The sequence below is a fragment of the Phaseolus vulgaris genome, chromosome 3, assembly GCF_051622355.1.
Source record: "Phaseolus vulgaris cultivar YP4 chromosome 3, ASM5162235v1, whole genome shotgun sequence".
In the NCBI taxonomy this organism is placed as follows: Eukaryota; Viridiplantae; Streptophyta; class Magnoliopsida; order Fabales; family Fabaceae; genus Phaseolus; species Phaseolus vulgaris.
In genome coordinates this window covers 44,147,926-44,163,080 of record NC_143500.1, presented here as the reverse complement: position 1 = coordinate 44,163,080, position 15,155 = coordinate 44,147,926, and the positions used below count along the sequence as shown (strand labels likewise).

At 36.5% G+C, this 15,155-nt stretch overlaps 1 protein-coding gene across 4 annotated transcripts; it reads left to right on the top strand.

Moving 5' to 3' along the window:
• The first annotated feature begins 3,403 nt into the window (after positions 1–3,403).
• On the top strand, positions 3,404–7,387 carry LOC137807886 (uncharacterized). Of its 4 annotated transcripts, none has more exons than XM_090299566.1 (5): positions 3,404–3,620; positions 3,970–4,031; positions 4,668–4,783; positions 5,203–5,649; positions 6,646–7,387. In XM_090299566.1, exons 2-5 carry the CDS (start codon positions 4,005–4,007, stop codon positions 6,656–6,658), a joined length of 603 nt encoding a protein of 200 aa, XP_090155692.1. In that variant the 5' UTR covers positions 3,404–3,620; positions 3,970–4,004; the 3' UTR covers positions 6,659–7,387. The 4 variants fall into 4 exon arrangements, with proteins under 4 accessions (XP_090155692.1, XP_068464821.1, XP_068464823.1 ...); XM_068608720.2 differs by having other exon boundaries at positions 6,617–7,387; XM_068608722.2 differs by having other exon boundaries at positions 3,468–3,501; positions 6,617–7,387.
• Positions 7,388–15,155: the final 7,768 nt, after the last annotated feature.

The following is a 15,155-nucleotide window of genomic DNA, read 5'->3' as shown; positions in this document are numbered from 1 at the left end:
GTGTTAACAAATATTTTCTATACGACTATTATTGGAGTTGGTTCTATAAACGGTTGTAATAAAATTTATATGATTGTTCCAAGTCCGTTGGATATAGGAAGGAATCCTTGAAACTGTTTGGTATGAAAAGCACAATACTTCTTCATTCTTAATTGTTAGTGTGTGGTGTTCCTTTTTTCAACTTTGCTCCCAACCTCATAGTTTTAATTTCACTCTTTTCATGGTGTAGTAATAGAAAGAGAAACATATCATCGAAAGAGAAACATATCATTTAAAATTATTTGATGGTGTTGAGTCCAATACTCGAGTTAATTAAATAAAAACTATTTCAAGTCAAGAACTTGAATGACATTCAATCTAATGCTTATTTCAATCAAATAAAAATAATTTCAAGTAAAAAATTTGGATGGTCTCGAGTCCAAAATACACAAGGATGTGTGCTAGATCGTCCAAATGATAATTTTAATCTTTTTTTTCATTATATAATACAAAATTAGACTGTCTAATACCTTTATACAATGAGATATGTGTTAGTTCAAGTGATAGTTTTAATCTTTTTTTATCAGTATAATACAAAGTTAGACTGTCCAATCCTTTTATACGGTATGATATGTTTTAGACAGTCTAAATAATGATAAATGAGAATTTTTAAAGACAGTCTAATCATTTTATACATCATGATATGCGTTACACGATCCAAGTTATGATTTTAATCCCTTATTTTCATCTGTATAATGCACTATTAGATTGTTGGTATAATTACCTTATTCATTCCTACTTTCTGGGACAATAGTCAATTTAGTGTAGTGGTTTTAAAAAAAAATCAATTTCGTCCCTATGCTTGTTTAAATGTATAAAAAATGGTCCTTTCTGTTAAGTTGCACCAAACGACGTTAACTAGTGCTTATGTGGCAGAGAGAAGTGTGATTGGGTTTAGTGTGAGGTGTGAGGTGTCAAGTGACGTGGATGGTTAAATTAGTTTAGTGAAAAATGAATTGGGGATTAGGGTTTTTGAAATTTGAATTAGGAGTTATGAATTTTTAATTGTAAATTATAAGCAGGGTTGAGAGATTAAGGAAAAATCAATTGGAGATTTAGGGTTTTTTGACTTGCAATTGGGGTGGCAGCAAGAAGACTCTTGGGTGTTCTTTAGGCCATTTAACCCTCGCCTAATGCCACAAAGTCTCATCTCACACCTTCAATTAATGAGATTCATTCACAAAACACAAATTCATTCACACTTCACCCTTGCACGCAGTCAATTTCTTTTTTCAAGTAAAGGCGATGCAATACTCCTGCGATAAGGAAGAAGTAGTCCCAGGCCTTAGGCTTAGGTCCATACCAGATCTGAGAACTTTCGAGATGTGAATCTGTGTGAGCGACACACGTGTGCCCGTGCGTGCAACGTATGTGAGTCTCGGTTGGAATCAGACGCAGAGTTTGTGCATAGAAGGGGTTCGCACGTGTGTGGGCGCCCGAGGGTGGTGGATAGTGTCTCGTGCCGAAGACGGTGCCAGAGAAGACCCATAAATGTTTCAGAAAAACTATGGAGAGAGTGAAGGGTAATGGGTTTGTAAGGAGAAGGAAGTGTTTGGTTTGAAGAAAAATGAGAGAAATCTCATCTGCCATGGCAGTAAGGTGATATGGGGAAGATGATTGCAAACAACCGCCAATGCTTTCTTCTACACTTAAGAAACGATTATTACTCCTAAAATCATATAGCCCACCATCCAAAGTCACAAGAAGAAACCCTAACCCAATTTCATACCACCTCACACCAACCTAATTTGATGTGTCTTTAAATTCACAGTGCACATGAACACCTCTCTCTGCCACATAAGCAACCATTAACGACGTTTGGTGCAACTTAACAGAAAGGACCATTTTGCACACATTTAAACAAACATAGGGACGAAATTGATTTTTTTTTAAAATCACTATACTAAATTGACTATTGCCCCAGAAAGTAGGGACGAATAAGGTAATTATACCTAGATTGTTTAATCCATTTATAAAGTGTGATATGTTGTAGGCAGTCTAACCGATGATATATGTGGTTGTTTAAAAACCATCTAATCCCTTCATACACCAGGATATGTGTTAGACAATCCAAGTGATGATTTTAGTCCCTTTTTTCATCAATATAATACACTGTTAGATTATCTAATGTCTTTATACATTGTGATATGTGCTAAATAGTCTAAGTGATGATATATGAGATTTTTGAAGAGCGTTTAATCCCTTTATACACTCATATATGTGTTGGGCAATTCAAGTGATGATTTTAACCCCTTTTTATTATCAATATAATGCATTGTTAGACTATATAATAGTTGTTATATATCAGTTAGATTGTCTAATTGGTTTTACATGTGGGTTGTTCAAAGTCTGTTTAATAAGTTAGATAATCTAATTGATTATATAATACTTGTATATAGAATGATATGGTTTGAAAGGTCATAGACTTTTTAATGCATAAATCAATACACAATAAATGGAAAAAATTTGTTAATGAACCACTAAATAACACTTTACAATTGTTCAAATTAGTAATAAAAAGAAGTCCATCCCAGTACACGTTTTTAGAAAACATTAAAAAAAAGAAAAAAAAAATACAACAACGATTTCTCAAAATTTGGACATTTTGATTCCACATTTGTAGTGTTTTGAGATCTTAATCTTTTTTGTGGTCGACACTGAAAGAAGGTAAGTGAGAATCATTTGCTTCCACATCTATATAGTATTATCCATGCAAACCAATTGACTAAGTTATTCGCTGGTGGTCTAAGCACATGGTGAATCGATTAGGAGCATCTACGCGTATATGAAAATGGTATATGCGTACGCATTACAAAAACAAGGACGAATTGAGTAGTGGGATGTCAATTCCTACAGACTATTTTGCGAACATATTTTGAAAAATCAGTACCCAATAAAGATATATATAGTGCAAAAATAGTGCAATACTTACCTTTCTTTATTTCTCGTTTGCTTTCTTATTGCTTCTTCATAGGTGTTGCAGAAATAGGGACGAAGACTGAACACATATAAATGTTATAATATGGTTGAAAACTTGGCTCGAAATTTCAAACAAAACCTTTGTGTTGCCTTCTATGATAACTGTCGAATTTTGAGAAGAAACACTTATTTAACATTTTCACAAGGATGAGACAAGTAAAAGAGAATGTGCACACATAGAATGAAACACACAACATACATACAAAAACATATGAAATCTATATATAGTAAATGATCATCACAAGGTGGTTTGAAATTATTTTGTCCAACTTTTATGGTGTTGACACATGTCAAATAACTTCATGAGTTGTTATATTCTGTAGACTAAATGGGAAAATACAAAATAAATTAATATTTATAAAAAAAAGTTCATTTGGTAAAAAGTAGTTTATAAAAGTTTATCAAAAAATAAACTTAATAAACTTTGCCAAACGGCAATTTTGACATGTGATGAAGTTTTAGGAAATGAAAGATAAGCATGTGGTACTGTTCATCCATCGTTCATAGCGTTGTTAGGTTTAGGGTTTCCAGAGTTCCGATTTCCGTTCATTTCTTCACCGCTTCAAAATTCGATTCATAATTCTCTATTTCCATTCCTGCAAGTAATTCCTCAATCGTTTCGTTTCGCTAATTCTAGCTCGTTTTGTTTCCGTAACGTGAATTTCTCTTACTTTCTATTTATGGTTTGTTTATCTGAAACCCTGCGAAGCACCGGAGTCGGAGTCGGAGTCGGAGTCGGTGTCGCTGACATTTTAATCTGTTGCTTTCTAAAATTCATTTTCAATTATATGACAATTTGTATGCTGGACGAAGACATTCAACTTCCAAAGTTGAAATGTCAATGTGCTACACATTACTTACCAAATTTTGTTAAAGATTTCTTGTGAGTCACTCCTTGTTTTGGTTGTGTTTATTTATCTTTGATTTCCTTGTTTTGTTTTTTGGCAATAGGTCCTATCAGTAGGTAATTTGGTGGTTAAAGACTAATGGCTTGTGTTGCTCATCAACAGCAGGTACTTACATATCAAATTGACCTCCTATTGGATTGTCATCATGATTTTAGCCTTATATGGATTTATCGTTGTTAAAGGATGTTGAGGATTGTTTACATGATCACTTGCCGATTGAAGGGTTAAGGAGTTTAGGATAAATTTACATTGTGTTATGATGCTGTCAGATTTTAGTATCAATGCTATTTGTATTTTGTATAGTCAGTAGAGTAGTATTATTACTGTCCTAGTGATGCTTTCTGGTGGCAACACTTGAACTGTTACATAAAATTTAGTAATTTGAACATCCGAGAGTTGTCAACATTTATTAGTTATCAGTCATCCAGAAGATTCAATTTTACTTGAAGATGAAGCTTTACAGCACATTTCTATTTCTCTCTCAAATTCTTCCGTGATTTTAAAGTTCTGTTGGTATTCTTTGGTAAACACTGTTTCAAAATTTCCAAAGCTTTGGTTACTGAGAGGAAAACTACTTCAATTTTGCCTAAATTCTTTTTCTTGGTCAATACAAACACACTAAGTTCAATAAGCGTTTCGTCTAATTTAAGTGGCGTTCTGTGTTTACAATTGAGATTTTCCGTGTTAAGATTTCAAATATAAGGATATATGAAATATAATAATTTGTTTTTATTTTCCCAGGGCTTGTTTGTGGCATTTTCCTCAAGGCATTTGTTATGGAGCAAAAGGCTGAAGCTGAAGCAATGTTTATCAAAATGTCATTTGATTGGAAGAGCTGATTGGCATTACATACTAAGGTGGAGAGTTTGTTGTGCCACTGTGATGCAAATTTTGATCTGTTATACGGGTCACTGTTTTCAATTACTTAAAAATGTGTGGAACATATTTACATAATGATAGAAGTGTCGTAGATTATATCGTATGAGGTTTACCAAAGTCAATTTAAAATGCCACTTTAAGGAGCCTCCTTGAATAAGAGTTAAAAAGCTTTCGAGTCATGATTGATGTAGTTATATTTATATTATTTTTAACATAATAAAGTTGCCATCTGGCCATAGTTTTCTACTCATAGAATTGGAGGTTGATACTATGAAACGAAATACTATTTGGGGATAGAGAGACTGATTAGATGTCCTAGGATTCTTTTACATAGTGGCTTTAAAATTTCAGCTATATACCTGCATTAAAATGAAGATAAAGGATTTCTTGTTTCCAGTGTAGGGCCTCCTCACATTTGCGGATCCAAGCTGAAACCTTTGAAGATTTCAGGCTTCCAAGGCAGTGCCAGAAGTGATGATTCAGTAACCAGTGCTAATGGGTTGCAGGTCCCCAACCCCATGACCTCTGTCAGACTGGATGAGAATGGCGAAGTCAAATCAAAATTTCCAAAGGCCAACAATGTTCCACTCTCTTGTGCTTCTGAAGCAAATGAGAACCTTGCAGTATCATCTGGTATTCATAAACTTATCAAAAAGTGGCATACAATGTTGCACACACTACCACCAAATCAAGGGGAGGAGGAAATCTTGGGAGAACCACCTACAGATGTTTTACCAAATTCTTTACAAGGGACGCAAAAGACTGTAAAAGGTCAGAGTTTGAAGGCAGCATGGTCCTATTTTCTAGCTCTGGACGCTACAATAAAGATTCCTTTCTTAATATTGTAAGTACGATAGTTTTTCCATCCCTGCACTCAAAGTTATTTGCCCCTCTCCCTACATCACGTGTTTGCTGGGTTTGAGGAAAACAAGGATGTGTTGGTGTTTCTTATTGTGTATCATATGCATTGCTGTCAAGTAAGCATATATTTAATTTAACAAGGTGTCTACTTGGACTTTTAGTTTGAAACAAATTTTAGGTTATAAGAATTTATAAAGAAAGGGAAAGTGGGTGGGGATGACTCACGTGGTCGATTTAATGGTAATTAGGATTAGAATTGTACACCTTCTATACAAGTGATTTTTTCTTGGTTGTTAGAATTTAGAAATGTTAAAGTTTTCATTATTCATGTTTAAACAATTCCTAGAGTTGTTTTTAGGGTTCTGATCTCGGGTTTTATAGAAATCCTTTATAATGGTAGGATACTATCAGGTGGATCCTTTGGATCAATATATATGCAATATGCCAATATCAAATGGACACAATGTCAACTAGAAAGAAAATGGACTTGTTTGGACGAGGTTTTGAATAAGATATTTTTGTATATTCTTTTGATAGGATTTTTTTTTCCTTTTAAAGACTTTTTTTCATTTGAATGTATAATTAGCTTTTTTTTTTTTTTTTTATGTTTGAACATCTTTTTTATGTTGGAAAAGAAAAGAAAGAAATATTTTTTTCTTGAAGCACAGAAAGCTTGCTTAAAAAAAGGAAGTTGCCATTTTTAATGCTGTTTGCTTTTTTCTTATAGAGGCTCATGGAACACTTTGAAGTCTGATATATAACAAAAAACTGCAAAACGTACTTGCTTTTAGACAGATTATTTGTATGCAAAGAGAGTAAATGTATTCAAGCACCAACGTTTTCTCCCTTATATATTAAAGCGTATTTAACTGGCAATGTCAACAGTTTGCAGTGTACAATAATAATGCTTGATGCTTTTCTGCATCTTCTGATTCCGTATTTATCTGCAGTGCTCCTTTCTACTTGGCTGTTAATGCAGTTTATGGGGCTGAGGTGTCGAAGGACTTAACTCCTTTATGGGTTTTGGGGCCACTCATTGTTGCTCTCTTCATCATGATGGGGCGGTGGCTATGTGCACTCTATGTCTTCAGCTTCAAGCAGACTATCAAAGTAATTAAGAATTTGCCCTCTTACTTCATGTTGGCCTACAGCTATGTCTTTTGTGGCAAGCTCAAAGGAGACTTCGATGCTCATATTTTGCAGCCTACATTGAGCATAACAAATACTGATTATAAACAGCTGGGTAGAAAAAAGTTGAAAGAATTGTCAGAATGGATTGTAGAGAAGTATCTCGATTTTGTGGAATCAATATGGCCCTACTATTGTCGGACAATCAGATTTTTGAAGAGGGCTAATCTTATTTAAAGTTGAAAGTAATTTGAAGATTAGTGTTTCTATTGAAGGTTAAGACTTAGCAAAAATATTAGTGGGTGGGGTGGGAAAGTTGCAGGAAGTGATTGTGATTTCAAGTGAGAGTCGGCCAATCCCATTTTATGCCGGGGTTTTGGTGTTTTGAGCGAGTATCAGAGGTTGTGTATTAGGTTAGGTTGTACCTGTATTGCTGCCTAATTGATTCTGTACATAATTGATCATTGGCTCATTGGCGGGGTTCTTTTTAAACCTTAACACCCCACCATTTTTCTTGTGCAAGTTGTGTATTATGTATATGGCTACTACAACAAGGAGTCTTAAATTAAGAATAGTTTTCACATTGATTTTAACATTATTAAAATTTTAAATTTATTATTTAAAAAATTAATTTTTAAACATACTTTATGTTTTTTCCCACTATCTACAGGAGTCTCATTTTTAAAATAGAAAAATAATTAAGTTGAAAACAATATTTTTTTTATAACAAAAAGGTCAAAAATGGGCTAAATAGTAAATTGAGTCCTCTCACCAGAGTCTACTTACAAAAATGATAGTGTATGATCATGATTTTCAAATTTAGAATACCTTAAATGTTTATTTTGATTCTCAAAGTTGATTAACTCAACTTGAAACACAGTTTAGAAGTATAAAAAAGATACCTGCCTTGACTGATAATCTCTTGCCCATAAAAAAAAATTATTGATAGTTCTCTTGACTCTCTAACTACCATATAACATATTAGAAAAGAAAAAAGAAAGAGAATGAAATGAACTCGCAATACAGAATTTACAGGCCAATTTTGATTGTATGCGAAAACAGATGTTAAAATGTAGGCAGTTTCTTCCTGCACCCCCACAATTTTGTAAATTTCGAAACTGACCCCCACAATTTCGGAATTTGGGAGTGTGCTACGGATTCATCAATCCGGAAGTGAATCATGGTGCATTCTAGATGAGGGGGTGTTCCAGAATCAAAGTTTGCATAAATTATTGATTTCTGGATTGCTGAATCCGGAAGCCTAATTTCTATTATGGATTGGTGGATCTGGAATGAGTTTTTTTAATTATGGATTTCTGAATCGGGAATGCATATTTTGAATTACGGATTGGCGGATCCAGAATGGTTTTTTCAATTATGAATGTTTTTCATTTTTTTATTTTGAATTGACACTATTATTCATGTATTATCGGAAGCATCAATCTGAGAGATTACCGGATGCGCCAATCCAAAAATTTACCGGAAACGCCAATCCGAAAATTTACCGGATTTCATAATCCGGAATAAAAAAAATAAATATACAGTTTATAGAGGGACAGTTTTGCCTTTGCGCAACCTTGTGGGGGTGCAGGAAGAAAAATGTGGGGTGCATGAAGAAACTGCCTAAAATGTATTTCGTTTTGGATCTATTTTGTTTTGGGCTTTCTGTCTTTTAGGCTTTTTCTCATCTTGGCTGCTTGGCCCTTTTTCTTTTTCCTTTATATTTGCTTTTTTAACACCTCTCACATTTACACTTTTTTATTAATGAAACTATTTCATTTTCTCTTTTTACTCTATTGCTTCTTCTTCTTTCTCTGGACGTTTCTGTGTTATTACTATGCTGTTCCTAAGTTCTTGATTATAGAGTTTGTGTTTGCTGCACTTCTTCCAATTACGTGTGATTATCTTTGTGAACATATTTAACAAAAAAAAAAATGATAGTCAATAATCATGATAAAGGTTTTGGAAGAAATAATAATACAATAGACTATTATATCAAGTTTGCGAGATAAGATTGGTTAGACAACTCTATCATGTTATCATAGGTATTGTACTGGTAGCCTAAAACCGAGAGGTATAGGCCGAGAACTACATGTCCAATAATCAAAGTGATAAATTAGAACCGAAAGGTCTGGACCGAAACCTGAAAGGATAATAAAAATCATAATAAAGCCCAATTTAAATAAGGAACTTGCACAAGGGGGTGTAAAAGTAATAAAAAGGTGTGATAAGAAAGTCCAAAAGTACTGTAGAAGGCCCATCAACGAAACTCTATAAATAGGAGGTCAGCACAAGAAAAAGGTAAGAGTGATTTTATCTGAAAAACCATTACATTGTTTCTGACTTTGGCATCGGAGCGACTTGCAGGTACATCCCCCCACCTGTGATGAATACCAACCGAGAGGAGTAGCCGAGTGGTGCAGCCGAGAAGAGCAGCTGAGATGAATAGCCGAGAGAAGCAGCCGAGAGGAACAACCGCGAGCCTAGCCCAGTTGAGAGTCCAGCCCAAGAAGTAATCCAGCTCAAGAAGTAATCCAGCCCAATAGAAACATGAGAGTATAGCCCGAAATCAGAAGATTTGTGTAAAAGGCCATCTTGTTTTAGTTCGAGTGTTCTTGGTCCCTTTTTGTAAGAACATTTTGGCGCCCACCGTGGGGCCGAGAACTAGTTAGAAAGAAAGGTAGGAGACAAGATGGATCAGAGAGAAGGACAAGACGGAGAGCAAGTAGATAACGTCAGTATGCCAATGACAATGTTGATGCAGCTGCAAAAAGAGTTCGAGACGTTAAAAAAGAGTAATGAAGAAGAGCTGAGTATGTTAAGAGCCGAAAATGCACGCATGAGGAGAAAACTACAAGAGGAGACAGTTTTGAATGCATCATTTGAAACTGTTCAGCCAAGAGCACAAGTCAATGAGAGGATTTATCATAATGAAAGTTCCCAAATGAAAAGAAGATTCCTTGGAGATTCTGAAGTTTTTGCAGGAGCATCTTCAAGAAAACATCCCTTCTGTGATGTTATAGTTGATACTCCATTGCCTGACAATTGGAGAAGTTTAACTATTGACAAGTATGACGGAAGCACAGACCCTGATGAACATGTTGCGGTATACACCACGCAGATCAGTCTATATACGTGGAACGATGCTATTATGTGCAGAGTGTTCCCTACAACGTTAAAAGGGACAGCGTTAAGTTGGTTCACACGCCTTCCGCCTTTGAGCATAGATTGTTTTGATACATTGGTGGAAAAGTTTGGAGCTCAGTTCGCAACTAGTCGTCCCCATCGTTTAACTTCGATTGCTTTGGTGAATATAAGGCAAGAAAAGGGAGAGTCGTTAAGAATGTTCATGGAACGCTTTGGGAAGGTTGCCCTGGGAATTCGAAACCTCAGCCCAGAGGTTACCATGCATCATATGATAACAGCACTAAAGCCGGGACCGTTTGCTGATAGTCTCTGCAAGAAACCTGCGACTAGTTTAGATGAGCTAAGACAACGAGCGTCAAAGTTCATGCAAATGGAAGAACTGAGAGAGTTCCGGAACCAGGCAAGGATGGATGGAGGTGAAAAAAAGGTGATAGAAAAAGAAAGTGGACCTATGGCTAGAAGAGCCAGGGAAGAATTCAGAAGCCGAAAGTTCCAGCAATACACACCCTTAAATACAAACAGAACAAGAGTCTTACAAGAAGCCATGGCGGCAGAGATAATACCACCAACTAGAAAAGTGAGAACACCGGAAAGGGCCGACCACACCAAACATTGTGAATATCATAAAAATCATGGCCACCATACAGAGGAGTGTGTCGGGTTGAAAGATAGAATAGAAGAATTGATTCAGGCTGGGCAGTTGAAGCGTTTTGTTCAAGGAGGAAATGTTAGACTGAGGACCAGTCCGGAGAGAAGATTGAAAGGAATTGAAACAGGGGGAAGAAGGGCAGACAGATTTGAAAGAGAAAAAAGAATAGAAAAAAGAGATGATAGAAGAGGTGGAAGATCAGAAGGAAGAAATGACAGGGTTTATCAAAACACACAATCAGTAAGGAGAAGTAGGGAACGAAGCTTGGGGAGACCTGTCAGGGGGTTTATAAACACTATTTCAGGTGGTTTCTCTGGAAAAGAATCATCATCAGCAAGGAAACAACATTGGAGAAGTATAAGGACCATTAACCACATTTTTAAAAGAAGAACTTTGCCACCAATGCTTTTTACAGATGAAGATTTCCAAGAAATTGATCCCGATCACGACGATCCTATGGTGATAACAGTTGAAATAGCCGAATATGCCGTCATGAAAACCTTGGTTGATCAAGGCAGCTCAGTTGATATTCTGTTTTGGGATACTTTCAAAAGACTGCATCTGAAAGAAGAAAACATTGTACCTTTCCGAGAACAAATCATTGGTTTTTCAGGGGAGAGAGTCAGCACGAAAGGGTATGTGGATTTGATGACTACGTTCGGAAGAGGAAGTAAGACTAAAAAGATTAAAATCAGATATTTGGTGGTGGATGCTTCTACGTCGTATAATGTGTTGTTAGGACGTTCTTCTTTGAATAAGTTGGGAGCAATAGTTTCAACGCCACATCTAGCAATGAAATTTCCAACAGAAAAGGGGGAGATAGCAACAGTTTATGTTAATCAAAGAGATGCTCGAGAATGTTATGCAGCCGGTCTAAAGATGAATTTAAAAACACACAAAGATACCGAAAGAATGGTGGCAATGGCGGATTTGGACCCGAGATTAAATGATGAAAGGTTGGAACCGAAAGAAAAGACTACAGCCGTGGTATTAGGCCGGGATGAGAAGCAATGCACTTATATAAGTGGAAGTTTGCCCGAAGAATTGTTAAACAAACTCGTCACATTGTTACGCGACAACAAAGACTTGTTCGCTTGGACACCGTCTGATATACCTGGAATTGATCCAAAGGTAATTTGTCATAAGTTGTCGGTATGCCGAGAAGCAAGACCGATATCTCAGAAACGAAGAAAGTTGGGTGAAGAGAGAAGAAAGGCAGCAATGGAAGAAACTGAGAAGTTAATGCAAGCCGGTTTCATTAAGGAAGCTCAATATACGACATGGTTGTCCAATGTGGTGCTCGTCAAAAAACCGAATGGAAAGTGGAGAATGTGTACAGATTATACAGACTTAAATAAGGCTTGTCCGAAAGATACATATCCATTGCCCAACATTGACCGATTGGTAGATGGGGCGTCTGGACAAGAAATGATGAGTTTTCTTGATGCTTATTCAGGGTATAACCAAATACAGATGTATGAGCCAGATGTGCCCAAAACAACTTTTACCACAAATACGGCAAATTATTGTTACAAAGTCATGCCCTTCGGCTTAAAGAATGCCGGAGCAACGTATCAGAGATTGATGGATAAGGTGTTCAAAGATCAAATTGGAAGAAACATGGAAGTATATGTGGACGATATGGTTGTGAAGTCAGAGAAAGTGGAGAAACATTTGGGAGATCTTGAGGAGGTGTTTTCACGCATAAGAGAGTACAATATACGTCTCAACCCAGAAAAATGTGTATTTGGCGTCAAAGGTGGAAAATTTCTAGGTTTTATGTTGACCAACAGAGGGATTGAGGCTAATCCTGATAAATGTGAAGCAATTATGAAGATGGGGAACCCGAAAAACCTGAAAGAGGTGCAGAGGTTAGTGGGAAAGCTAAATTCATTGTCAAGGTTTTTACCGATCTTAGCCGAAAAAACTAAACCGATAATAAGCCTGTTAAAAAAATCTGAAACCTTTGAGTGGAATGAAAAATGTGAGCAAACCTTCTCTCAAATCAAAAGCATGGTAGCTGAACCACCAATCCTAATCAAACCTGAGTTGACCCAACCCATCATAGTTTACTTAGCAACTTCCAATGAAGCCATAGGAGCAGCGTTAATCCAAGAGAATCCAGACCAGAAACCAATATACTTTGTAAGTAGATCCCTCCAAAATGCTGAAACCAGATATCCCAAAGTAGAAAAAGTCGCCTTAACCTTGGTGTACGCCGCAAGACGTCTTCGGCCATACTTTCAGAATCATCAGATAATTGTGAGGACAGATTATCCAATATCAAAAATCTTGAGAAAACCAGAACTTGCAGGTAGGATGGTGACATGGTCAATGGAGCTTTCCGAATATGGAATCAAGTATGAACCGAGAGGACCAATCAAAGCTCAAGCCCTTGCAGATTTCATCATCCAGATGCCGACAACAGCACAGCAGGAGCAGTGGATATTGTATGTAGATGGCGCGTCAAGTAAAAAAGGAAGCGGAGCAGGGATAGTACTTGAAGGACCAGACAACTTCCAAATAGAGATGGCATTGAGATTCGAGTTCAGAACATCCAACAACCAGGCCGAATACGAAGCTCTTATTGCAGGACTACTACTGGCGAGAGACATGGGAGTTGAAAACGTCATTTGCAAAAGTGATTCTCAGCTCTCAGTGGGACAGGTACGAGGAGATTATCAGGTAAAAGATCCATTATTGATGCAATATTATCATAAGGTATTAAATGTCATGCAATGTTTTAAACAAGCTGAAATAAAATATATTCCGAGAGAGCTAAACATGAAAGCAGATTCATTATCCAAATTGGCAAGTCAACAGCGGCAACTCCAACACAATTCGGTTATACAACAAACCCTCAGTCACCCGACAGTCGGTTTCGAGGAATGTTGCAACGTCACCACAACAACAGATGAATGGATAGAAACATATTTGGAAGCCATAAAGAATCAAGAGCAAGGTGTTCAATTGGATACAAAAATGACCAAAAAAATAGCTAGTTTTGTGTTAATTGGAGATGAACTCTACAAACGCGGATATTCGATACCTTTGTTGAAATGTCTCTCAAAAGAGCAAGCTCAGTATGTAGTGAAAGAACTTCATGAAGGAATATGTGGCTTACATTGTGGAGCCCGAACAATGGCAACAAAAGTTTGCAGAGCTGGATATTATTGGCCAACACTCCGAGAAGATTGTGAAATTTATGTTAAAACATGCAAGAAGTGTCAAGAATTTGGAAGTTTGAACCATATACCAGCACAGGCGTTACAAGGAATTACTTCTCCATGGCCCTTTGCAAAATGGGGAATTGATATACTCGGTCCATTTCCACTTGGCCGAGGACAAACTAAATTCATGATAGTCGCTGTAGATTACTTTACAAAATGGATAGAAGCAGAAGCACTGACTAAGATAACAGCTCAGCAAGTTCAAACATTTATATGGAAAAATATAATATGTCGATTTGGAATCCCACACACCATAATAACTGATAATGGCCGACAATTCATTGACAAAAAACTTATGGAATTTTATGCAGATTTGGGAATCAAGTCAACAAGCACTTCAGTTGAACATCCGCAGACGAATGGACAAGCGGAGGCTGCAAACAAAGTTATTTTGGGACAATTGAAGAAGAGGTTAGGAAATGCCAAAGGTTTGTGGGCAGAGAAGTTACCAGAGATCTTATGGGCATATAGATGTACACCACAAACTTCAACTGGTGAAACACCATTCAACCTCACATATGGGACGGATGCAATGTTACCTGTAGAAGTGAATGAACCGACGTTACGAAGGCAGATAGAAGACTGGAATATTAACAATGAATGCTTGAGAACCGACCTTGATCTCATTGAAGAACTTAGAGAACGAGCAAAGATAAAAGAGGCAGCAGTAAAAAGAAGAGCAATGAAAAGGTTCAATGCGAAAGTAAAATTCAGAGATTTTAAGGAGGGGGACTTAGTATGGAGAATGCGAACTGATGCACGAAAAGATCCGCGACATGGAAAATTGGCCTCTAATTGGGAAGGTCCATTCAGGATACTCGAAAATTTGCAAAATGGAGCATACAGATTAGAAACTCTAGAAGAAAAAATAGTACCGAGAACATGGAATACAAGTCATTTAAAGTTTTATTTTAGTTGAAATTCGAAGATGTACAAAGAAGGCTGTATATATATCTATCCATCAATGAAGAAGCATTATCCATTAACAATGTGTCGTTCATTTACATAACTTTCGGTCTTGGATGATTTCACACTAAGTGAAAACCCACCCGAAAAGAAACGTATTCATAAATCTTTCGATCTTGGATGATTTCACTCTAAGTGAAAACCCACCCGAAAAGAAACGTATTCATAAAACTTTCGGTCTTGGATGATTTCACTCTAAGTGAAAACCCACCCGAAAAGAAACGTATTCATAAAAATTTCGGTCTTGGATGATTTCACTCTAAGTGAAAACCCACCCGAAAAGAAACGTATTCATAAAACTTTCGGTCTTGGATGATTTCACTCTAAGTGAAAACCCACCCGAAAAGAAACGTATTCATAAAACTTTCG

What these genes read in the sequence shown, in the direction of transcription:
- LOC137807886 (XM_068608720.2), top strand. Translation starts at nt 4,005, where the DNA reads ATGGCTTGTGTTGCTCATCAACAGCAG. An exon ending in GATTGGCATTACATACTAAG is followed by an intron (nt 4,784 to 5,202) that starts GTGGAGAGTTTG and finishes TCTTGTTTCCAG; the next exon opens with TGTAGGGCCTCCTCACATTT. An exon ending in AAGATTCCTTTCTTAATATT is followed by an intron (nt 5,650 to 6,616) that starts GTAAGTACGATA and finishes ATTTATCTGCAG; the next exon opens with TGCTCCTTTCTACTTGGCTG.